This window comes from Colias philodice, chromosome 9, assembly GCF_061535455.1.
Source record: "Colias philodice isolate Cphi_HAF_F1 chromosome 9, ilColPhil1 Martin Lab GWU primary, whole genome shotgun sequence".
Classification (NCBI taxonomy): domain Eukaryota; kingdom Metazoa; phylum Arthropoda; class Insecta; order Lepidoptera; family Pieridae; genus Colias; species Colias philodice.
This window is the reverse complement of record NC_143094.1, coordinates 1277085-1296567: the sequence shown is the minus strand read 5'-3', so window position 1 is coordinate 1296567 and position 19483 is coordinate 1277085. Positions and strand designations below refer to the sequence as shown.

The 19483-nt window shown below is 34.1% G+C and overlaps 1 protein-coding gene across 1 annotated transcript; it reads right to left on the bottom strand.

Annotated features, from left to right (window-relative positions):
• Window positions 1-870: 870 nt before the first annotated feature.
• LOC149485577 (sugar transporter SWEET1-like) lies at window positions 871-19257 on the bottom strand. Its single transcript, XM_089698828.1, has 5 exons — window positions 19062-19257; window positions 12860-13037; window positions 11266-11545; window positions 2965-3084; window positions 871-1765 (listed from the first exon to the last, which is right to left on the bottom strand). The coding sequence occupies exons 2-5, from the start codon at window positions 13027-13029 to the stop codon at window positions 1658-1660; spliced, it is 678 nt and encodes a 225-aa protein (XP_089554954.1). The 5' UTR covers window positions 13030-13037; window positions 19062-19257; the 3' UTR covers window positions 871-1657.
• Between the last annotated feature and the right edge of the window lie 226 nt (window positions 19258-19483).

Below are 19483 nucleotides of genomic sequence, written 5' to 3'. Positions count from 1 at the left end.
GGGAACTCAAAATTCTTATAAGTACAGACTACAGAGTACTTCACTGTTATCGTTTACAGGTTTACAAATTTGTTCATTTACATATTAATTACTTATATCAAAAAGATAACAAATTCCAGTTGCTATTATAAATGCATATACCACTGTGTTCATGTTTTATCACATTATAACTATGTATTACACTAGCTTTCCGACTGCGGCCTCGTCCGCGTTTTCAAAGAAAAACCCGCATAGTTCCCATTCCCGTGGGATTTCCGGGATAAAACCTAGCCTATGTTGCTCAGTGAAGATGCAGCTTTCTAATGGTGAAAGAATTTTTGAAATCGGTCCAGTAGTTTATGCGTGAATACCATACATACATACATAGTACATACCTACATAATTACAAACCTTTCCTATTTATAATATTAGTTGTAAGTTGTATACGTAGTATATTATTATTAGTCTGTGATATTAGTATAGATTAAAACTATATTAATATAAAACATTATTAATGCATGCTTATTTTGTTATTGATAAGTAAATAATTTTTTAAGTTTTTCGGTAAATCTATGGACGTCTATCTGAGCTCTTAAAATTTTGTTGTGTTCTTTTTTAAAAGAATATTAATTGTGTTTAGCAAATAGAAATATGTGCACCTGATGATCGAAATTACGATATTTAGAAAAAAAATTAGTTTGTAATTTTATTGTGATATTGACTCCTTTTTCATGCAAAAAAAAACTTAATGGCGGTTCGGAAGTTAGGTGCAGGTGCGAGTGCGGGTGCGCTTGTTTTCTGCGCATCGGATCGTATGATGTTCCGAGCCGCCATTTTAATTGAATCGTAGTATACCTACTTAATTAGTTGGTGGTAAATAAAAGGCGTAAATTTTTAGGTTAATCTTTAATAACACAGTTGTTCTTTGTAATTTCAATGTCTATACAATTCATAAATCATAGTTCACATTAATTGAGTATACAAAATCTCACCAAAAAGAAATATTAAAACATTAAAACAGGAATGTACACTTACTATCTAGTGTTGTGCTGTATGGACATTTTATCGAATCGCATTCGAAATTCTATTTTCAAAATTTTCGAGTTATATTCGAATTTTTGATATTTTTTAACATTGCCAGCACCATTTTTTAAATATACATAATTTAGTTATAACAATACAGATACATATTGCTAGCAAATTGAATTCATTATTATCATCATACAAATATGTAATTCATATTTCATAATATTTTTAATTAGACATCAATTGACAAATGACATTGATTGTCAATGGACATTTTCACAAATGTCTAAAAATTGCAATACGAATCGTAAATTCATGAATGGCAAGTTTTAATCACTTCACATAGATAATAAAACTTAAGTCTGCTATATTAAAAAAATCTTTGTACACATACAAATATTATCAAAAAAGCTATTGACAAAATAAAACATAGGAACTGTTTGCAATTAATCACTGAACCTATTATCTTATTTATATTTAATACAAAACCCGTATATGGGAATAAAAATGCTATTTCAAATCGCGAAAGCTAAGCAAAAAGGTTGTCAGAAAGAGTTCCAATAAAAATAATATTTGTCCTTTGGCTTAGCTTTCGCGAAGTCTTGATATAAAAATATATTATAATAAAATTATTCTTAATCAACTTTGTACATTAATTTGTCTTTTTCGCTTTTTTCTTCTCTCCTTTCGGCTTTGAAGGGTAAATAACGAATAATGATAACTGGGCGGCACAGAGAGCGAATGCCACGGAGTTTTGAAGCTGAAAAAAAAAAATAGACAATTAATACATATTTACTACAGTACTACAAGTTGTCACAAAAAACTTGGTATCGTGGTAAAAAAATTCGTTAGCTATTTTTAGTCTTCAAGATATTTATTTTATAAATAAGCTGTGCAGTGCCTCAATTTCACTCGCATTAGGATGTTTTCCCGCCTTTGCAACATTTTTCATTGCGGGTAGTATCAGTAGTAGTATAGGTGCTTGGATGCATGGAGCCGTTCATAGTGTGTTCGTTTTGATTTTAATTTTTGTTAACGTATTATAACTAATTATATATAGTCATTCAATGTATGCTTTGGTATTTTAACTGTAAGTACAATGAATGTCTTTTTTTTTATTCTTTATAATGAATGTTTTAATAAATGAATAAATAAATAAATACATAGTTCGATTCAAACTTAATGGCTGTTCGGAAATTATGTGCAGGTGCGAGTGCGGGTGCGCACAAGTCCCTTAACGTCCCGCTAATACCTAAAATTGTTTTCTGCGTACGATGTTCCGAGCCGCCATTAAGTTTGTAGCGTACTATAGACTCCTACTGATACTACTGCTCCATTCCTATTGGTCGAAGCGTGATGCTCTATAGTCTTTACTCTATATAATTATAGAGCTTGTAGATATTTTTCAGACAGACATACAAACTAACTTAAATAGTAAATTAATTAGTCAATTTTTTTGCTTTGTATATAATGTTTTTTTCAAACTGCTGTACAAATTATGAAAGTAGTTTTCATTTGTTAGACCGGACTCTCAGTGGAGTTTCGTTTGCAAAAATAGCGGACCTAAATCTGACTTCTGATATATAATGTATAGATCCCAGACATCCTATAGACAGATGTTGCCAACCAGTTTTGTGGTCCCCCTCTCCCCACCCCGGTAATTAAATGTGGCATACAAAGAAAAAAATAAAAATTTCCAAAACATGCCGTGTAGGGTATCAAATGAAAGAGCTTATTGAGTAGATCACGAATATATAGCATACTATAACATTTCTTACACTTTCTCTAAGATTTTTTAGAAAATTTACGAAAATGCTCCATTTTTGAGTTAACTTTAAACCACTTGGTTAACAAAAGTTAACCCCATCCGCAATATATCCCCACAGAATTGAACCTACTTCCCTCCTCTCTATTTACCACCAACCACCAAGCCATCGGGTAAGTAAAAAAACCACTTACCACCAAAATGGAGTTATTCAAGATGATGCCATACAGCAGCCACATGAAAGTCACGATCGAGCCCGAGAAGATGATGGGGAACGGCATACCGGCTGTGCTCTTGTTCTTGATTATTGTTTTCTGAAAAACAAATAGGTTTTACTTAAGTTAAAAAATAAAAAAAATGTGTGCGTGTACTAGTGTACACACGTAAGAAGTGAAACTTCTTTATGACCTTATTTTTTCAAAAAATAATTTACTATTACATATATGCAACTTTACAGAAATACGTCGAATCACGCGTGGTAGGGATAGGAAAAAGATGGCGCGTAACGGAAAAATGTCACGCGTAACGAAAAAAATGTTACACTAAATTTTTTTAAAGTGACTTTTTTCTGATGAATAATCAGAAAAACTAAGTATTTTTCGTACGCTAAATTATTATTGAAGTGAAAAACTTCTTTAGCGGCGTTGGGTATAAAATCTTAAACTCGCGTCAGGACACGTGGCCTGATCGAAAAAGCGTAAAACGGATGGATATCAAACATGCTCAACGTTAATAATCAAGTTTTCACTTCTGCCGGCACTCCCGGAGTGCAACCCGTCTTTTTTTTAAACTAATATGTACCTTGAGTATATTGGTCCATATATGTCCTAGTTATTAGTTATTACAATTTATAATAATTAATCATTGTAGTCATTCTGTCTCGTATGTTGAGCGAGCTACTTTTAATCAAACGCCCTGTGAGACGCAGTTAGTATTCAAAGAATGTTTAATATTATATTTATTGCATATGCATAGAATACATAATAAATAACTATACAAACGTAATACATATACTTTAACCTTTTGAACGCCAATGACATCTATAGATGTCATGCGCAATCGTGCCCTGTGCGCCAACGACACCTATACATGCCAAGAAACAGATCATAGATAAATACAAAATAAACATATTAAACCTTTACTTTTACGTGTTTTATTTATACAGTTTATGAACTGAATCCCCAGTTATTACATAATTGTACACAGTAAACAAAATTGCCAAGTAGTTATTCAAATATTTGATGACAAAAAATAACTTAATTAATGGCTAAAAAAGCATGTTCTCTCGCGCCAATGACATGTATACGTGCCTACTAGTGATGTAGTGTAATATTCAAGTAACTTCATTAAAATTTCAGCGAAATTACTCTAATTCGCTTAATTTTTGTAATAACTATAAAAAAAAATATATAAGCTTATCTAGACGCTTATCTAGACGGCATCTGCGAGACGAGCTTCTACGCGCGGCGCGCGTGCGACGCGGCGCGGACACGGCCGGCACTGGGATAGGCACAACAACAAACCGGTTTTATATAAATGAACATCTTACTCGTACGAATCGCAACCTATTCTATTTAGCGCGACAAAAGGGACATGATTGGCGTTTTATATGGACACGAGCTGGTCGAATATACGCTAGAAAAGAACCGAACTCAAAGGTTTTTTATATACAATCAGTTGAGGATATAGATAGTGTTTTTGGCAGAGATTAATTTGTTAATAATCATAAATTTTCCAAAACTGGCCTATACTTAATCGAAAGTATAAACTTATTTTTATATACATTACAAATTTTTTTATTATTCATTTTAACTTAAGAAGCTATATTAGAATATTTTTGTGCTATCTACTGTTGTATGTTTTATATAGAATTCTACTTGTTTTAAGCTTTAAAATGGCGTTCTTTATTATTTTTTTAAGAGTATATTATAATAGTCATAATAATGAGCACATTTCTGTACGTTATGTGCAAATTGTATGTGTGTTTGTCTTATTTTTTCTCACTTGTTTGTATCATGACGTGTTGGGCGGTAGGCGTTTCAGGATATTATACTTTCACAGATATTATTATTATTACTTACTATTATTATTCATAAATAATTTATATTACTGTTATTTATTTATATATACATTTATTTTATTAATATTGTTCATATTTTATAGTACCTCTAATAAATTCTCAAAATTATTATTCTTTTTAAAGGATTTATATTTTTATCATTATATTAAATCATTACTATACATTATTTATTGTACATTATTTTATTATTTTATCAATAACCTTCGCTCTTAAAAATAAACTTAAAATTGGTTTACTAAATCCTGGATCCCTTGGTACTCGGCACGACGAGTTTCTGGTGGCAATGGATCGTCACGCTGTAGACCTACTGGCAATAAACGAGACATGGCTCCGGGAGGGAGAAAGCGGCCGTGCGCCTCGTGTGCCTGGGTATAGTCTTCGGCATGTACCACGACCGTCGAGTATGGGTGCCCGCGGTGGGGGCGTAGGATATTACATTAGGAATGGTATCAATGTACGTAAATTGTCTCATCCTAATAATTATATGGTTGAACAGATGTGGGTCAAGCTAGTGGTTCGTGGAAAAACTATCGTTATAGGCACGGCATATCGACCACCCTGGATGGTGTTGGACTTATTTTTATCTGCCTTGCTGGAATCCGTAGGTTCATTCATATGGTGTGATAATATTATACTTGTCGGGGATTTCAATGTTAATTTTCTAGACATAGGCCACATTAATTACAAAAAATTAAATGATTTCCTAACTGCCACCAACTTAAAGCAAATAATCTCCAAGCCAACTCATTTTACTAAAACGAGTGAGACCTTACTTGATTTGGTATGTACCAATGCCGCCGTTTTAGATACTGACATAGACCACATCAAAGATTTAAGTGGCCATGCACTTGTTTCATGCACTTTTAACCTCAAGATCGACAAGCCAATACCAAAGTGGATTTCATCAAGGCCAATTAAAGATATTAATTTAGTGGATTTCAATAAAACCCTGACATCCATTGACTGGGAATCCATTTGTAGTTTAAATAGTGTAAATGACAAAGTGACCGCTCTAACTGCATCTATTTTATATGTTTATGACCTACATGCACCTAAAAAGACTTTTTGTATAAAATATAAATATCCTCCTTGGTTGACGTACAATATAAAATTGATGATGAGACGCCGTGACGAGGCTCAAGCTACTTTTCGACAATCTAAGCAGCCTTGTCATAAAGCTTTTTACACCGACTTAAAAAAATATGTAAGCTCCGCTATTTTTCGTGAAAAAGCAGCATATTATGACACTTTTATTAATGCAAATATTAAAAATCCACAAGTATTATGGAAACACATAAAGGCTCAGGTCAATGTTAAGCAAAAGTCAGACTTTATCCTCCCACCGCATCTCAGCGACCCAAACAAATTAAATGTCCATTTTCTTGACATACCTGGACACAATCATGTACTTCCACAAACACTTGCGCACTATCAACTCCGCCGACATTGTAATGCTACGTTTGATCTAAAACCGGTATCTCAAGATTCTATAGTAAAGGTTTTACAAGAACTAAAATCACAAGCTATTGGCGTCGATGACATTTCACTAGATATGTTCCATCTAACATCTAAAATGACCTTAACGGTGCTAACGGATATCGTTAACAGTTCCATATCATCTAATATCTTTCCGGAATTATGGCAGCATGCAATTGTTAAACCTTTACCCAAAAAAGAGAACCCGTTAGTTTATAAAGATCTCCGTCCGATTAGTATTTTGCCCTGTTTGTCCAAGGTGCTTGAGAAAGTTGTTTATAAACAATTGATGGCATATCTTGAAGATAATAACATACTGCCGGATTTGCAATCGGGTTTTCGTAAGCACCGAAGTACTGCTACGGCACTAACTGACGTGCTGGACAATATCTTGAATGCGCATGACGGCGGCAGGGGTACGTTGTTGGTATTGTTAGATTATTCACGTGCTTTCGATACTATCAACGTTCCATTGCTCTTGTCTAAGCTTTCTTTTTATGGTTTCAGTTCGCAAACGCTAGCTTGGTTCAACAGCTATCTTAGTGGTAAACGGTGCCAAACAGTAGCGGTGAATAAAGAGGATGGGTCTGTTTCTTTTTCAGAATGTACAGCTGTTACGAGGGGTGTACCGCAGGGGTCAATACTTGGGCCCTTATTATTTATCCTTTACAGTGCTGATATTTTTAGCTGTATACATCACTGTCAGTATCATGCCTATGCTGACGATATACAATTGTACATCTCTTTCGATCCTTCACAGACATTAGCGTCCACCGCAAAACTGAACAGCGATCTAGATCGGATATCAGCCTGGTCTCGTGAGAATTCGCTGGTGCTTAATAAGGAAAAAACGAAATACATGATTTTAGGTACTCCTAATATGGTCCGTAGGATTGAGTGCGAGAATCCGATCGTCACCGTCGAAAATAGTTCAATAGAACGCGTCAACGAGGCTCGAAACTTAGGAGTAGTTTTTGATGAAAATCTTCGGTTCGAAAAGCACGTAAATACAACCATTGCAAATTGTTTTTATCGCCTCAAGCTGCTGTATCGTATTCGGGAACACCTGAACGTCGAAGTACGAATCCGACTATGTGAGAGCTTGGTACTCTCTAAGTTTAACTATGCCGACGTCATGTACGGGCCAAGGTTACTGCGTCGTAGTAAGAACGCGATACAGCGCGTTCAGAACGCTTGTGCGCGTTTTTGTTGGGACGTTCCCCCACGGTCCCATATTACTCCGTACCTGATGGAGGCTGGATGCTTAAAAATGGAAAGTCGTAGGCGGTTACACCTCGCGTCTCTACTTTTTGGAGTGGTAATGACAAAGGCGCCAAAATACCTCTATGACAAGTTAGCATGGATGGGAGAGGGCAGCGTTTATGCTACCCGTTCCTCATTTTGCAAATTGGCTATACCAAGGAGTGTCACAGCTGCTTTCAGGGGAAGTTTTAAATACTCCGCAACTAAGTGTTGGAACAATCTTCCACCACCAATATTAAACTCCATGTCATTAAACTCTTTCAAACAAAAATACAAAAAATATTTATTACATGAGTTTAAATTCCAACCTTAGTTGTGTGATGGGTTTAACTTTTACTAGGTTTACAAATATTTTATACTATGTAGGTATATGATCTATCTGTCTATATTATGTATTTATTATTATGATTTAATTTTAAACATTTATCTATTTATATGTCATGTTAAATTATCTAAAGTACATGTTTTTGCTCTTATTAGTTTACATTATATCATAATATTATATTTTTGAACGCACTGCCGCTCCAATCGCTTCAAAGAGGGGCCACTGAAAATCAGTGTTGCAACAGCTGCGTTGCAATTTATGCTGAGTGGCTACCATTTTGGCTCCACTTCTTAATTTTATATCTTTTAATTTAGTTATATATATTTTAATTTTACTGTGTTTGAATTGTATTGTCTTAATCTAATTGTATTGTGTGCGTGTTATTTTTTTGTGGAGTCAAATAAATGATCTTTCTTTCTTTCTTTCTTTCTTTCTTTCAAGCTTAGTCACTGAGAAAAAAGGTAAATACTACATTCTTTGGTATAATACCATATTGTCTATATTGTGGATATTGTTGATTTGAATATTTTCCTTTTCGCCAATCATGCGCATCCCTAGCACAGTATCGATATGCAATCCCTTCTGAGCCATTGACATGAATAGATGTCGGACTGGTGACGTCGTAAGCGCGTGCCGTGTTGTTAAGTGCGGAAAGTTGTAAAAATATTTTATCGAGTAGGTATCTACCAATATTATAATCGCAAAAATGGCAAGTGAAGAGTTTTATAGTACAGAAGAACTATTGCGCATTTTAGAAGTTTTCAAAATTTATTACCTAATAAGTCTAATCAGTGCCTTTATTAGAATATTCTTATGATACAAATTGTCGCTATGTCATATCAAAATATGGTAATTGACCTAAATAGGTACCTACATAATATAATTAGTATTTGTAATAACTCAAGTATTAAACTAAATGATTCGAAAATAAATATTTTTTTTTTTTTTTTACATTTATTCAGGAAAACATTTACAATTCTTAAATACTAGACACTTAAAAAGAAGAAAAAAACAAAATACACTTAAAATCTAAAATTAAATTAAACAAAAATGAATACAAGAAATGTTCCCTGAAAAGGTCTTGGCTCAGCACATTTGTCATAGTTCTGAGAACCATAACGCTGATATTCTGCCAAGACCCATACCATACCCGTACCATACATAAAATATAAATACTATAGATAGTGTGAGAAATATGTAGTTTTAATGCAATTCCCTTTATTTAAAGGTAATAGTTGTTTTGATATTTACAAATAAACACTCCACAATAATACCTATAGTTCATATAAACTTAATAAATAAACTCGATAAGTTATAATAATATACAGCTACACATCCCTAATCAGAAGCGAGAGATTATAAAAAAAAGGATGGTTGCCCGCGCCATTGGCATGTATACATGCCAATGGGGCGTAACTGATAGAGAATAGTGCTGTAACTTGCTGCAATTTTATATGTATTTTTGTATCTCAAAAGGTTGATTTTTTTTTGTTGATAGTTGCTATAAATGTGGTCTTAAGTTTTTACAGTAGGAGATGAGGTTAAATAAATATTATTTTTGTGTTATAAGCTGTTTATTCAAATATTCAGACGTGAATTATTATGTTTATCGATAACATTTTGGACTCCCTACTATTTTCAAGGTTATCTCATTGAATTTGTGGCTTGGCGTGGAGGGCACGGCGATGCGTTTTTGCTCTGGCGGTCAAAAGGTTAAATAAAATATTCTATGATTGAAAATTTCTGAAACTAATGGACAAAAATTGAAATTTCAATACTGTATTATTTGTGTTCCCTGAAATAAATTCAGTTTGATCAAGTCCTTTTTTTAAGAGTGGGGAAATAGTCGTCAAGTCCTATACCTACATACTTAATATCCAAGATTAATGTTGATAACATCGCAAAACATTGCGAAATAAAATAGTATATGATTTGACATTGTGTAAAAAAGCCTAGTCAGCATTGAACAGCATTTTTATTAAATAGTTCTAAGTAGGTACAATAAAATAGAGTCTACATTACTACACTCTCCAATTTCCAAATTGTAAAAAACGATTATCACAAAGACGTAGTAATAAACTACAACAATAAATTGTTGTTTTTTTTCACAATACTAGATACTTTAAATTCTGTTGTATTTGGGTGATTGTCGTGTGTTTTCAAATGAAATTCTATATTATTACCAAATAAATGACTAATAGTAAAAACCTGTATCTGATATGTTTTATTATTTTACCAATCATGCAAAAACAGCTAAGCACATATTAATGATTTGCAAATCGAATCCTGCTTGGGCGATAGCGAAACCAGCCCCCCTATGCAAGTGGCTTTCTGTTAGCGTAGCGTTCAATAGAATAGACTACGAATGTATGAGATTGACGTAAGCTGTAGATACCGTGTATAGCTTACGTCAATCTCATACATTCGTAGTCTATTCTATTGAACGCTAGTATCTACAGCTTACGTCAATCTCATACATTCGTAGTCTATTCTATTGAACGCTACGCTAACAGAAAGCCACTTGCATAGGGGGGGCTGGTGTTTGTATAAATATTTATGCTTATCTTTCTATAAAGATAATTTAAATAATCTTATCTTAGAACACTATCTTTTACATATGCTACCGTTAAGTAGAAATATTCAATTTTAAGTAAATATGATATGATCAAAAAATAAATCAACCAAATTTTTGATATTTATAATAAAAATATAAATATCTAAACTAATCCTTACAAATTACCGGAAATTTTGTAATTATATAAGGATAATAAAATACTGTTTCACTGAAAAACGTCTGATTATATCTAGATAAGCCAAGTGATGATAGTATAAATAGATGGAACAAGATAATGTGAGCTAAATTTAGACGAAGTGGAATATAACTGGCTTGCCCCTTTATTTTTTATGTACCTATATGTAAAATATCTTTGTTCTTTTCCCTAAAAACTACTAAACCTACCTACTACCAAATTTTGGGATGAAGTGTTTTTTTATACAGAAGCTTTAGTGAAATAACGATTGGTAGGGCTAAATCGTAGCAATTTATATTGTTCTTACTATTTATAAGTAGCTGAAAGTCGCCAGAATACGAATGTTACTTTAGTCAACTCTATAATTTTCATACTACATATATCTATATCTACATACGATTCTCATAATATAATGATTTCCTGAAGTGGAATACACAACGCATGCGCAATTACCATAAAACCCTATATATCTTAATCAATCAATAATCTAACCCTGTAATACTACATGAATAGCTCTATACTGGACCGACACAAACCCTATGTACGCTATTATTTATCACACGAGAAAAGTTCAAATCAATAGACAAACTTTAATACTCACCAAACCAAGCAAAGGCGACGAGATCAGATAGAACATGAACGCAGTTATAATCGCTCCAAAGCGATTAGCCACAAGATTCGGGTCTTCATACTCCGCGTATGCCACCAACACTGCAGAGATCACACCAGATAACCCAATTTGGAACCAGACTTGGCCCTTCTGGGTCGAATAGTTGAAGAATATCATCAGGTAGATGATGTTAAGGGCTAGACCGAAGAAGTTCACTTGGATCATCGTGTCGTCGCGGAGTATGAAACCGTATTTCAAGTTGAGTACGCTCCTGTAAGGGGAAATTAAGATATGATGTCTTGTTGTTATATTCTTTGGAATGGTGGGTGTTGTAAGGGGTCGAGTTTGAATAACGTATGGAAAATTGCGTTTTGCGGAGAATAGGGAGTAATATATACTGTAATTATTGTGGGATCTTTTCGAACTAATTAATTCTGTTTATAAGAAGTTTCTTACATATACAAATAACAGTTAAATTCTCATTGTAGTGTAGCTATGAGAATTTAAATGTTATTTGTATTTGCCATATTATCTTTTTGGGCAAATCGTTACTAATTGTAAACATAGAACGCGCAAAGAGTAAAGGATTCATCTCAATTACATTTGTGCTTAAAACTACACACAAAAACCTTGAAATATTGACGGATACGTTACGAACATTAATTGTCTCTAGCACTATACATATTTTAGGTGGTAAGGTATCTATTTTTGCAAAAGATAATATATATTTCTTCACTTTTCCATGGAGTAATTTAACATGATTCAGTTAATATTTTTATTGAAAACATCCAAACCACTCATCTGAAGCAAATCGATTTGTTTCACAAGATACCTAGACATTGGACATAATAATTACCTATTTTTTCTTATATAAAGCACGCATACTGCAAAGATATATCTATAATATTCATATGTATGTTTGTTTGTTTGAACGCGCTAATCTCGGGAACTACTGGTCCGATTTGAAAAATTCTTTCGGTGTTAGATAGCTCAATTAATATCATTAAGCTACGACCAACAGGAGTAGAACCAAGGGTGAAACCGCGCGGAACAGCTAGTTATAAGATATAGGTATCTCTTTAGGGTTAGCGCCTTAGCGGTTTTTTGACTTAACTATTCTTCTAACCATCTGTAGAAATGTATTTAACTAAGAAGTCATTCAAGTAGCCCTAGTAGGCTTTGCCATGACACATTCTTCTACTGAATTTTCCAGATCGATTCAGGAATGATTGAGTTATTGTATGACGCATAAAAAAACCCTTTCTTGCCAGCACAACTCTTTTGAAGTGTATGAGTAGCGATTGCGTTGATGAAATGATGATAACGCAGATTAAAAAGTCATAGTATATTAGGGGGCGACCATAAATTACGTCAAACCTCATCTATCTAGCCTTAGGTTGGGGAAAGGGGACACTCCCCCCAGCAAATATCACGCAATATTTTTTTCTGATTGATACAAAACACATTACCTCTTTTGGTCCATTTAATCCAATTTGTACGTGCTTAAAATTTTCTAAAATTTGAAAAAAGCAGCTCACGTAATTTATGGACGCTCCCTAAGTCATCCAGTATGCATGGTACTTACATAATCAAACCACCAGCGAAGGGCATGATACCGATACCCTTTGTGTTCTTCTGTTTGTATATGTCATAGCACAGGAACGAACCGGAGAACATTTGTCCGATCGTCACGACCGCGGCCACCGTGCCCACGATCGACTTATAGGGTTGCAGTACATTTGATAGCGCCTCCATCTTGATTTCTAGAACAATAGAAAATCTATACATATAATAAATCTGTAGAGAGGCCAATTCTGTACATGAAATATATTTAAAAAAAAACTATGAAGGGGTGATAAGGGATCGCTACTGATGCCAAAAATGCAATCAGTAAAATTTTTGTCTGTCTGTCTGTCTGTCTGTCTGTCTGTCTGTCTGTATATTCGTTATAGAAACAAAAACTACACGACGGATTTTAACGAAATTTGGCACAATTATTCTTCATACTCCTGGGCAGGTTATAGTAAAAGAATCATGTAAATCGGTGTAGAAACACCAAAGTTATACATGAAATACGCTATAAGTCATCGCGCGTGAATTACATGCCATAAGGATTATTTTTGTGTATCAGTTGCCGCGTTCGACGCGCTTCGCGGCGGGAGCTATAAAAAGGCGGCGGGTCCGCACCCGTTTCGCGTTGTCACGGCATCACGTGTGAACGGCTGAACCGATTTCGATAATTCTTTTCTATTATATTCCTTGAAGTAGGAGGATGGTTCTTATGTAGAGAAAACGTAAATATGTACCACGGGCGAAGCCGGGGCGGACCGCTAGTAATAAATAAGATCTAAAAACATGGTTCAATAAGATTTAAACTAACCACCATTCACTTCATTTTGAGTTTGAGTTTGAATTAAATATGTGAGTTTTAAGTGCATAAAAATTTTACTAATTTTATAAATGCGAAAGTTTGTGAGAATGGATCGATGGATGGATGGATGGAAGAATGGATGGATGTTTTTTATTACTGCTGAACCGATTACAATGAAATTTGGTATGTAGGGAACTGAAGACCCAAAATAAGACATGGGCTACTTTTTTTCTCGCAAATCCCACAGGAACGGGATCTATGTGGGATTTTCTTAGAAAACGCAGGCGAAGACGCGGGTCGAAATCTAGTTGTTTATATACACATATATACAGGTGATCAGGTGAAGTTAATGTAAACACAATCGGTGCTTGTCACGTTAAAATCAAGTATAAAACACCTTATTGACCTTTATGATATAATTAGAAAAGCGCTACCGCCTACCAGACAAAACGGGAAGTAAAAGTTAGTCTTCAAAATTGGCCTTCTCTCTAGCAGATCGAAAACACCACTTAACATCGCATCGAGGTAACCGTAATATTCAATCTCTTCCTTATTCATTGAAGCAAATTGATACAAATTGACCCGAGTGCGTCACAAACACACCCACTGTGATTTGTTATTATTACATACGAGATGACGTTGTTGTTTTGTATTTATCTTCTATTAAACCTCATTATGAGGACTACCTATATCAAGGACTAAAACAGGAAGTTAGTGAATACGACAGTAGGTACGTGCCACGAGAGACTTGACGTACCTACACTGCAAGTACTCTGTGATTGCTATGAGCATATAAATACGATTGTTTAGAATTTGATATGCGGGGTGTCCCGTCGCGCCTTCAGCGTACTACGAATAAATCCCTGAAAGCATTGAACGAATTATGCAGTGGCGTAGCGTAGCGGGGGCGCGGGGGGCGGCCCGCCCCGGGCGGCACTTTTTAGAGGGCGGCAAAATTTCACAGTAAATAATAAAATATATTTTGTAAATATTTGAACCATTTCATATTTTTAACGCAACTTGGCCCAGTCATTTAAGGTAAAATTAGGTTAGAATCTCGGAATTCGAGATACCCAGCTGTAAGTCTGTAAATACTTGTATATTGACACTCTAAAAGTTGTCTCAAAACTAGATATTATGTAGGGTGTAAGCAACTATTAAATTTCAAGGTCAAAGGTCACAAAAATCGGTTGTATGCGCTTTCTTCGGAAATATCTCATTTCCTATGGGTTTTTTGCTATTTGCATTTATTATCAATATTACAGTAGTTCAATGTTATTGTATCACCTATTGAACAAGAGGTGTGTGTCATGGTATAGGTAGACATTGATGGTGCAATAAAAGACTTTGCTCTTAAAAAAAGTAGACGTATAAATTTTTAATTAAAGCCGGAAGTTTTGTTTTTAACTCTAACAAGTACCTACTTATATTATTTTTCAATAAAAATATAAATGTTACTTAATAGTATTATCCTAGTTTTAGTTAAAAATTGATTTTCGTTTTATATTCAACTAGAGGTCCGCCCCGGCTTCGCCCGTGGTACATATTTCGCAATAAAAGGTAGCCTATATCCTTTCTCGGGTATCAAAATATCTCCATACCAAATTTCATGCAAATTGGTTCAGTAGTTTAGGCGTGATTGAGACAGACAGAATTACTTTCGCATTTATAATATTAGTATGGATTCAAACTTTAAATTAGGGTTCACCTCGACGGTTGAAGTAAGAATTTTTGTATTAATAAACGTGATTATAAAATAAATAAACTTTTTTATTTAAAATCTAACCTGTATAATAAAATAATGATGACTATTCTTGCCGGAAAGTTCTCTAGAAATAATGTATAGAATGTATAGTATACATTAAATTGAAATACCTAATTAAGAGGGCGGCAAAATTGTCTTCCGCCCCGGGCAGCCGATACTCACGCTACGCCACTGGAATTATGCAGAAAGTTATGTTGCGCCGCGTGATTTCGCCTGCTTTCACATCGTGTTCTTCTTTTGTTTTTGATTTATTTAATTTCCATAAAATTAACCTCTAAGAACTTCGATGAGATTTGACGCAAAGGACGTTTCTCATTTCGATAATTTTTTTTCCTACCCCAAGCTTTTATCTATCTTTTAATAAAAATTCATAGAAATCCATTCAGCGGTTCGGAAATGGAGGTCATGTCTATGACGTTTTATTAAAAATTAAGGTAGCATTCGGATCTGGGCGGTCGCGACCCGGCAGCCGCTGCCTCGCAGCCGCGACCGTGGTCGCGCCGCACCGCTTCGTAGGGAATTGTATGCGATAGTTACCGACGCAAGCGACCGAGCCGCGCGGCCGAGGGGCGTGGCCTGCTCGCGACTTTGGCAGCGCCGCCGGGCCGCTCCGGGAGCAGTACGGTCGCGCTGCTGGCGACGTTTACCGATGAAAACGACGAGTTTTTAGTTGAATTAATTGCTAAAAATCCACCACTTTACGATCCTCGACTCAAAACCTATAAGGATAATGTTATGATATAATGAATCGATTTTATTCCTCTTTGATGATAGTAAGACCAACATTATTTGATCGTCCTCTTCTTCGTCCTCTATCAGTCTCTTCACGAGTTCTCGCTTTCGTATATTTGACTATTATTTTGACTGAGTGCTGTTTGACTACTGCGCGTGGCAGTCGCTGCCCGGGTCGCGGACGCTGCTATCCGTGCTTCTGGCAGCGCCGCACAGCAGCGACAATGTTCCCGGCTGAAGGGCCGCGGCTGCCAGGTCGCGACCGCCCAGATCCGAATGCTACCTTTACATAACATTAATAAAAATATGTAGGTAAATACGTCAATACTCAATTCAGTGCATATCGCAGCAAAAACGAAAATACTTACAATCTAATTTATTGACACAATTGTAATCTATAATAATAATTACTTTCAATTACCTAAATTCTTATAAGAGCGAGATTACGTAACCACTTCTTATCGTATAAAATTATTCGTATCTCATTACTTCATACTTTTTAGTAGGTAATAGATAAAATAGTGATATGATATAGCAAACTTTGATAATAATTTACAAACCTATTTATATTTTTTTATAGCATTAAAATATGATGTTTTTATGTTTTTAATATCCGACAGAGTCTGGAATCCTAACGTCTGTCATGTCACCACGAACAGGCGAAAAACGCGGGTTCGAAATTCGAATACCGCGGTTCCCGCCATATGCTCGTTTTTTTATACTTAAAATTTTCGAATAGGTATGTTTTTTTTTCTATCAGTTTCTCTGTACTACTACCTCGCACTATTTTCTAGGTCAAATTAAGCGAATTAGGTATGTGTTGCAAAATACTTGATGATATTTTTTTTGACTTCAAGAAATACGAGGAATTTTTTCGTTGGACCCATTATGAAAAAATACAGATATGACAAATTATGATTTTTCACTCTTGCCATTTAGATATAAAAATTTCTTCTACCTATCACTAGTATATTATTTAATTAACTACCTCCACAAATATTTTGTTATCAAGTATGATTTAGAATAATGTACTTAACTAGATAAAGATAGAAGTAATATGAAAAACATTATGCGCTACTAGAAATGCAAAGAATATTGTATGAGACATTAACCCAGACACAATAGAAAATCTATTGTGTCTGGGACCGATCGGGCCGCTTGAGGCTCAATGGGTTAATTACTTCTTTAGACTCAATTTTGACTCATATTAAATGAAAAGATTTAATTCTAAGTTACTTATCAAGGATTGGTAACAATACATTCATGAGTTGATTCATATTTATTTAACCAATAAGAGCAGACAAGTGTGTGCACAGGTGCTGATATAATTTATGAACTTCAATAAAAGACACATTATAATAGTTTTATAATTAATATACATTGTAATAAACAAATATCAAACACAGACTTGTTTATTCAGCAGCATTTGAGCATAATTACTTTGTGTAATGTCTTTTCAAGTTCAGTGAAGAAAACCAGATCCTATGTAGACTCAGAAAACTGCACAGGGGCTGTATTATGACCTCTAATTTCTAGACAGTTTACGCCGTGAATTGAACTGACAGGCAAATTCATATAATACCATAATTAACCATGGTATCCTTACTGTACCATCACAGTATATATTTAATAATATTTTGCATGTACACAAAAACGCCGACTTACACACAAGAGTAGGAGATAGACACTGTTATGGCACAAGGAACAGAAATAGAATTGAAATGCCATTTTTCCGATTAGCTAAAGTTAAAAATTAATTTATGGGTCAAGGTATATGCTTTTACAATAGAATTCCTCATAATATTAAAGAGTTTAGTAGTTCTAAATTTAAAACTTATATAAAAAATGTACTAGTTCAGAGAGCGTACTACAGTATTCAGGAATATATGGACAATAAAAACCCATGGAGGGTTGTCGCGAAAAAACCACAGGATAGTTCTTTGGCATGTTATTATAATATATTATGATGTTACATATGTATTTTGTAAAATTGTAAAACTGACATGATTTAAAAGAGCAACTATGGAGTTTCTTGCCGGTTCTTCTCCGTAGATACTGCTTTCCGAATCGGTGGTAAATTTTAAAATATGTAATGACGTTTCAAAAGTGCTTCTATAAGAAGTCTAATTGAATGAATAAATGTTTGAGTTTGAGTTTGGCTGGTTATTGCAATCATAATATGAATTTGCCAGTCAGTTCAATTATCTGCATAAACTGACTGGGTATAAGAGGTCATAATATGGCCCCTGTGCAGTTTTCTGAGTCTACCTATGATTAGTTCTTCCTCACTGAACTTTAAAAGATATTACACAAAGTTTAGTACATAAACTGTCTGGAAATAAGAGGTCATAATACAGCCCCAGGTCTGTTCAAATGACACTTAGAGGTCATTCACATTAATATTTTTTGGATTACATTATAGAATAGACATGAAGTTAAACATTATTATCATTATAATACAATAAGTGCTGTTTTGAAAGCATAAGCTACGGACAGATAAACTTTCCTATTTACAATATTATTTTGGATAGATATATAACACAACAAAGATTAAAATTTCATCATTGGTGGCAAGACATAATATTGTGTAACTGACTTCAATGAAATAAAAATGTTACAGTGCAGTCTTTAATCAGTCTATCATTGATAGCCTAGAGAGGACAGATGGAGGGGGAATTTAGTTCTAATTGCTGTAATATAATACTGAGAACTAGATCACATAAAAACATGATGACTTAAAAACATTAGATTCTGAATAAAATTCTAAGTTTGAACAATTCGCTGATCTATTACAAGGATCAGGTAACACAATAAATTATATTGCTGATCATGAATATAGTCAACAGGTTAATTATTATATTTATCCTGTCGTACAAATTAATATCGCAGTACTGAGTAGCAAATAAGGAAAATACTTACATTTTTAACTTCCCAATGTAAAAATAAATAACAAAAGTTATCACTAACACTTACTAAGTTTTTTATATCACGAATGTTAAATTAATAATTTTAAATTACTTATAACAACTAATAGGTACTACACACTATCAATAAGTTTCTTAGCCAAATGGACTTTGAAGTTTGAAAATTTGAAATTTGAATTTGAAAGTTGAAACTTCGATGTCAGGTTCCGACAGACGACAGCTGCAACGTCGATATGACGTTATTGGAATTTGGATGGGGTATGATGTTAGGATACCGGTCATTTTGACAAATTATCTTTAAATACCAATTTTTTTTTTTAATTATAAAAATTTTCAATTTTAAATTGAAATTGTAGAACTTTAATAAACTTTAATTAGGTACAAATAAGAATAAAATTTACTATCCAGCCCAAGTCT

What these genes read in the sequence shown, in the direction of transcription:
- LOC149485577 (XM_089698828.1), bottom strand. Translation starts at nt 13,029, where the DNA reads ATGGAGGCGCTATCAAATGTACTGCAACCCTATAAGTCGATCGTGGGC. An exon ending in TTCGCTGGTGGTTTGATTAT is followed by an intron (nt 11,546 to 12,859) that starts GTAAGTACCATG and finishes TTCCCCTTACAG; the next exon opens with GAGCGTACTCAACTTGAAAT. An exon ending in TGAATAACTCCATTTTGGTG is followed by an intron (nt 1,766 to 2,964) that starts GTAAGTGGTTTT and finishes TTTTTTTTTCAG; the next exon opens with CTTCAAAACTCCGTGGCATT.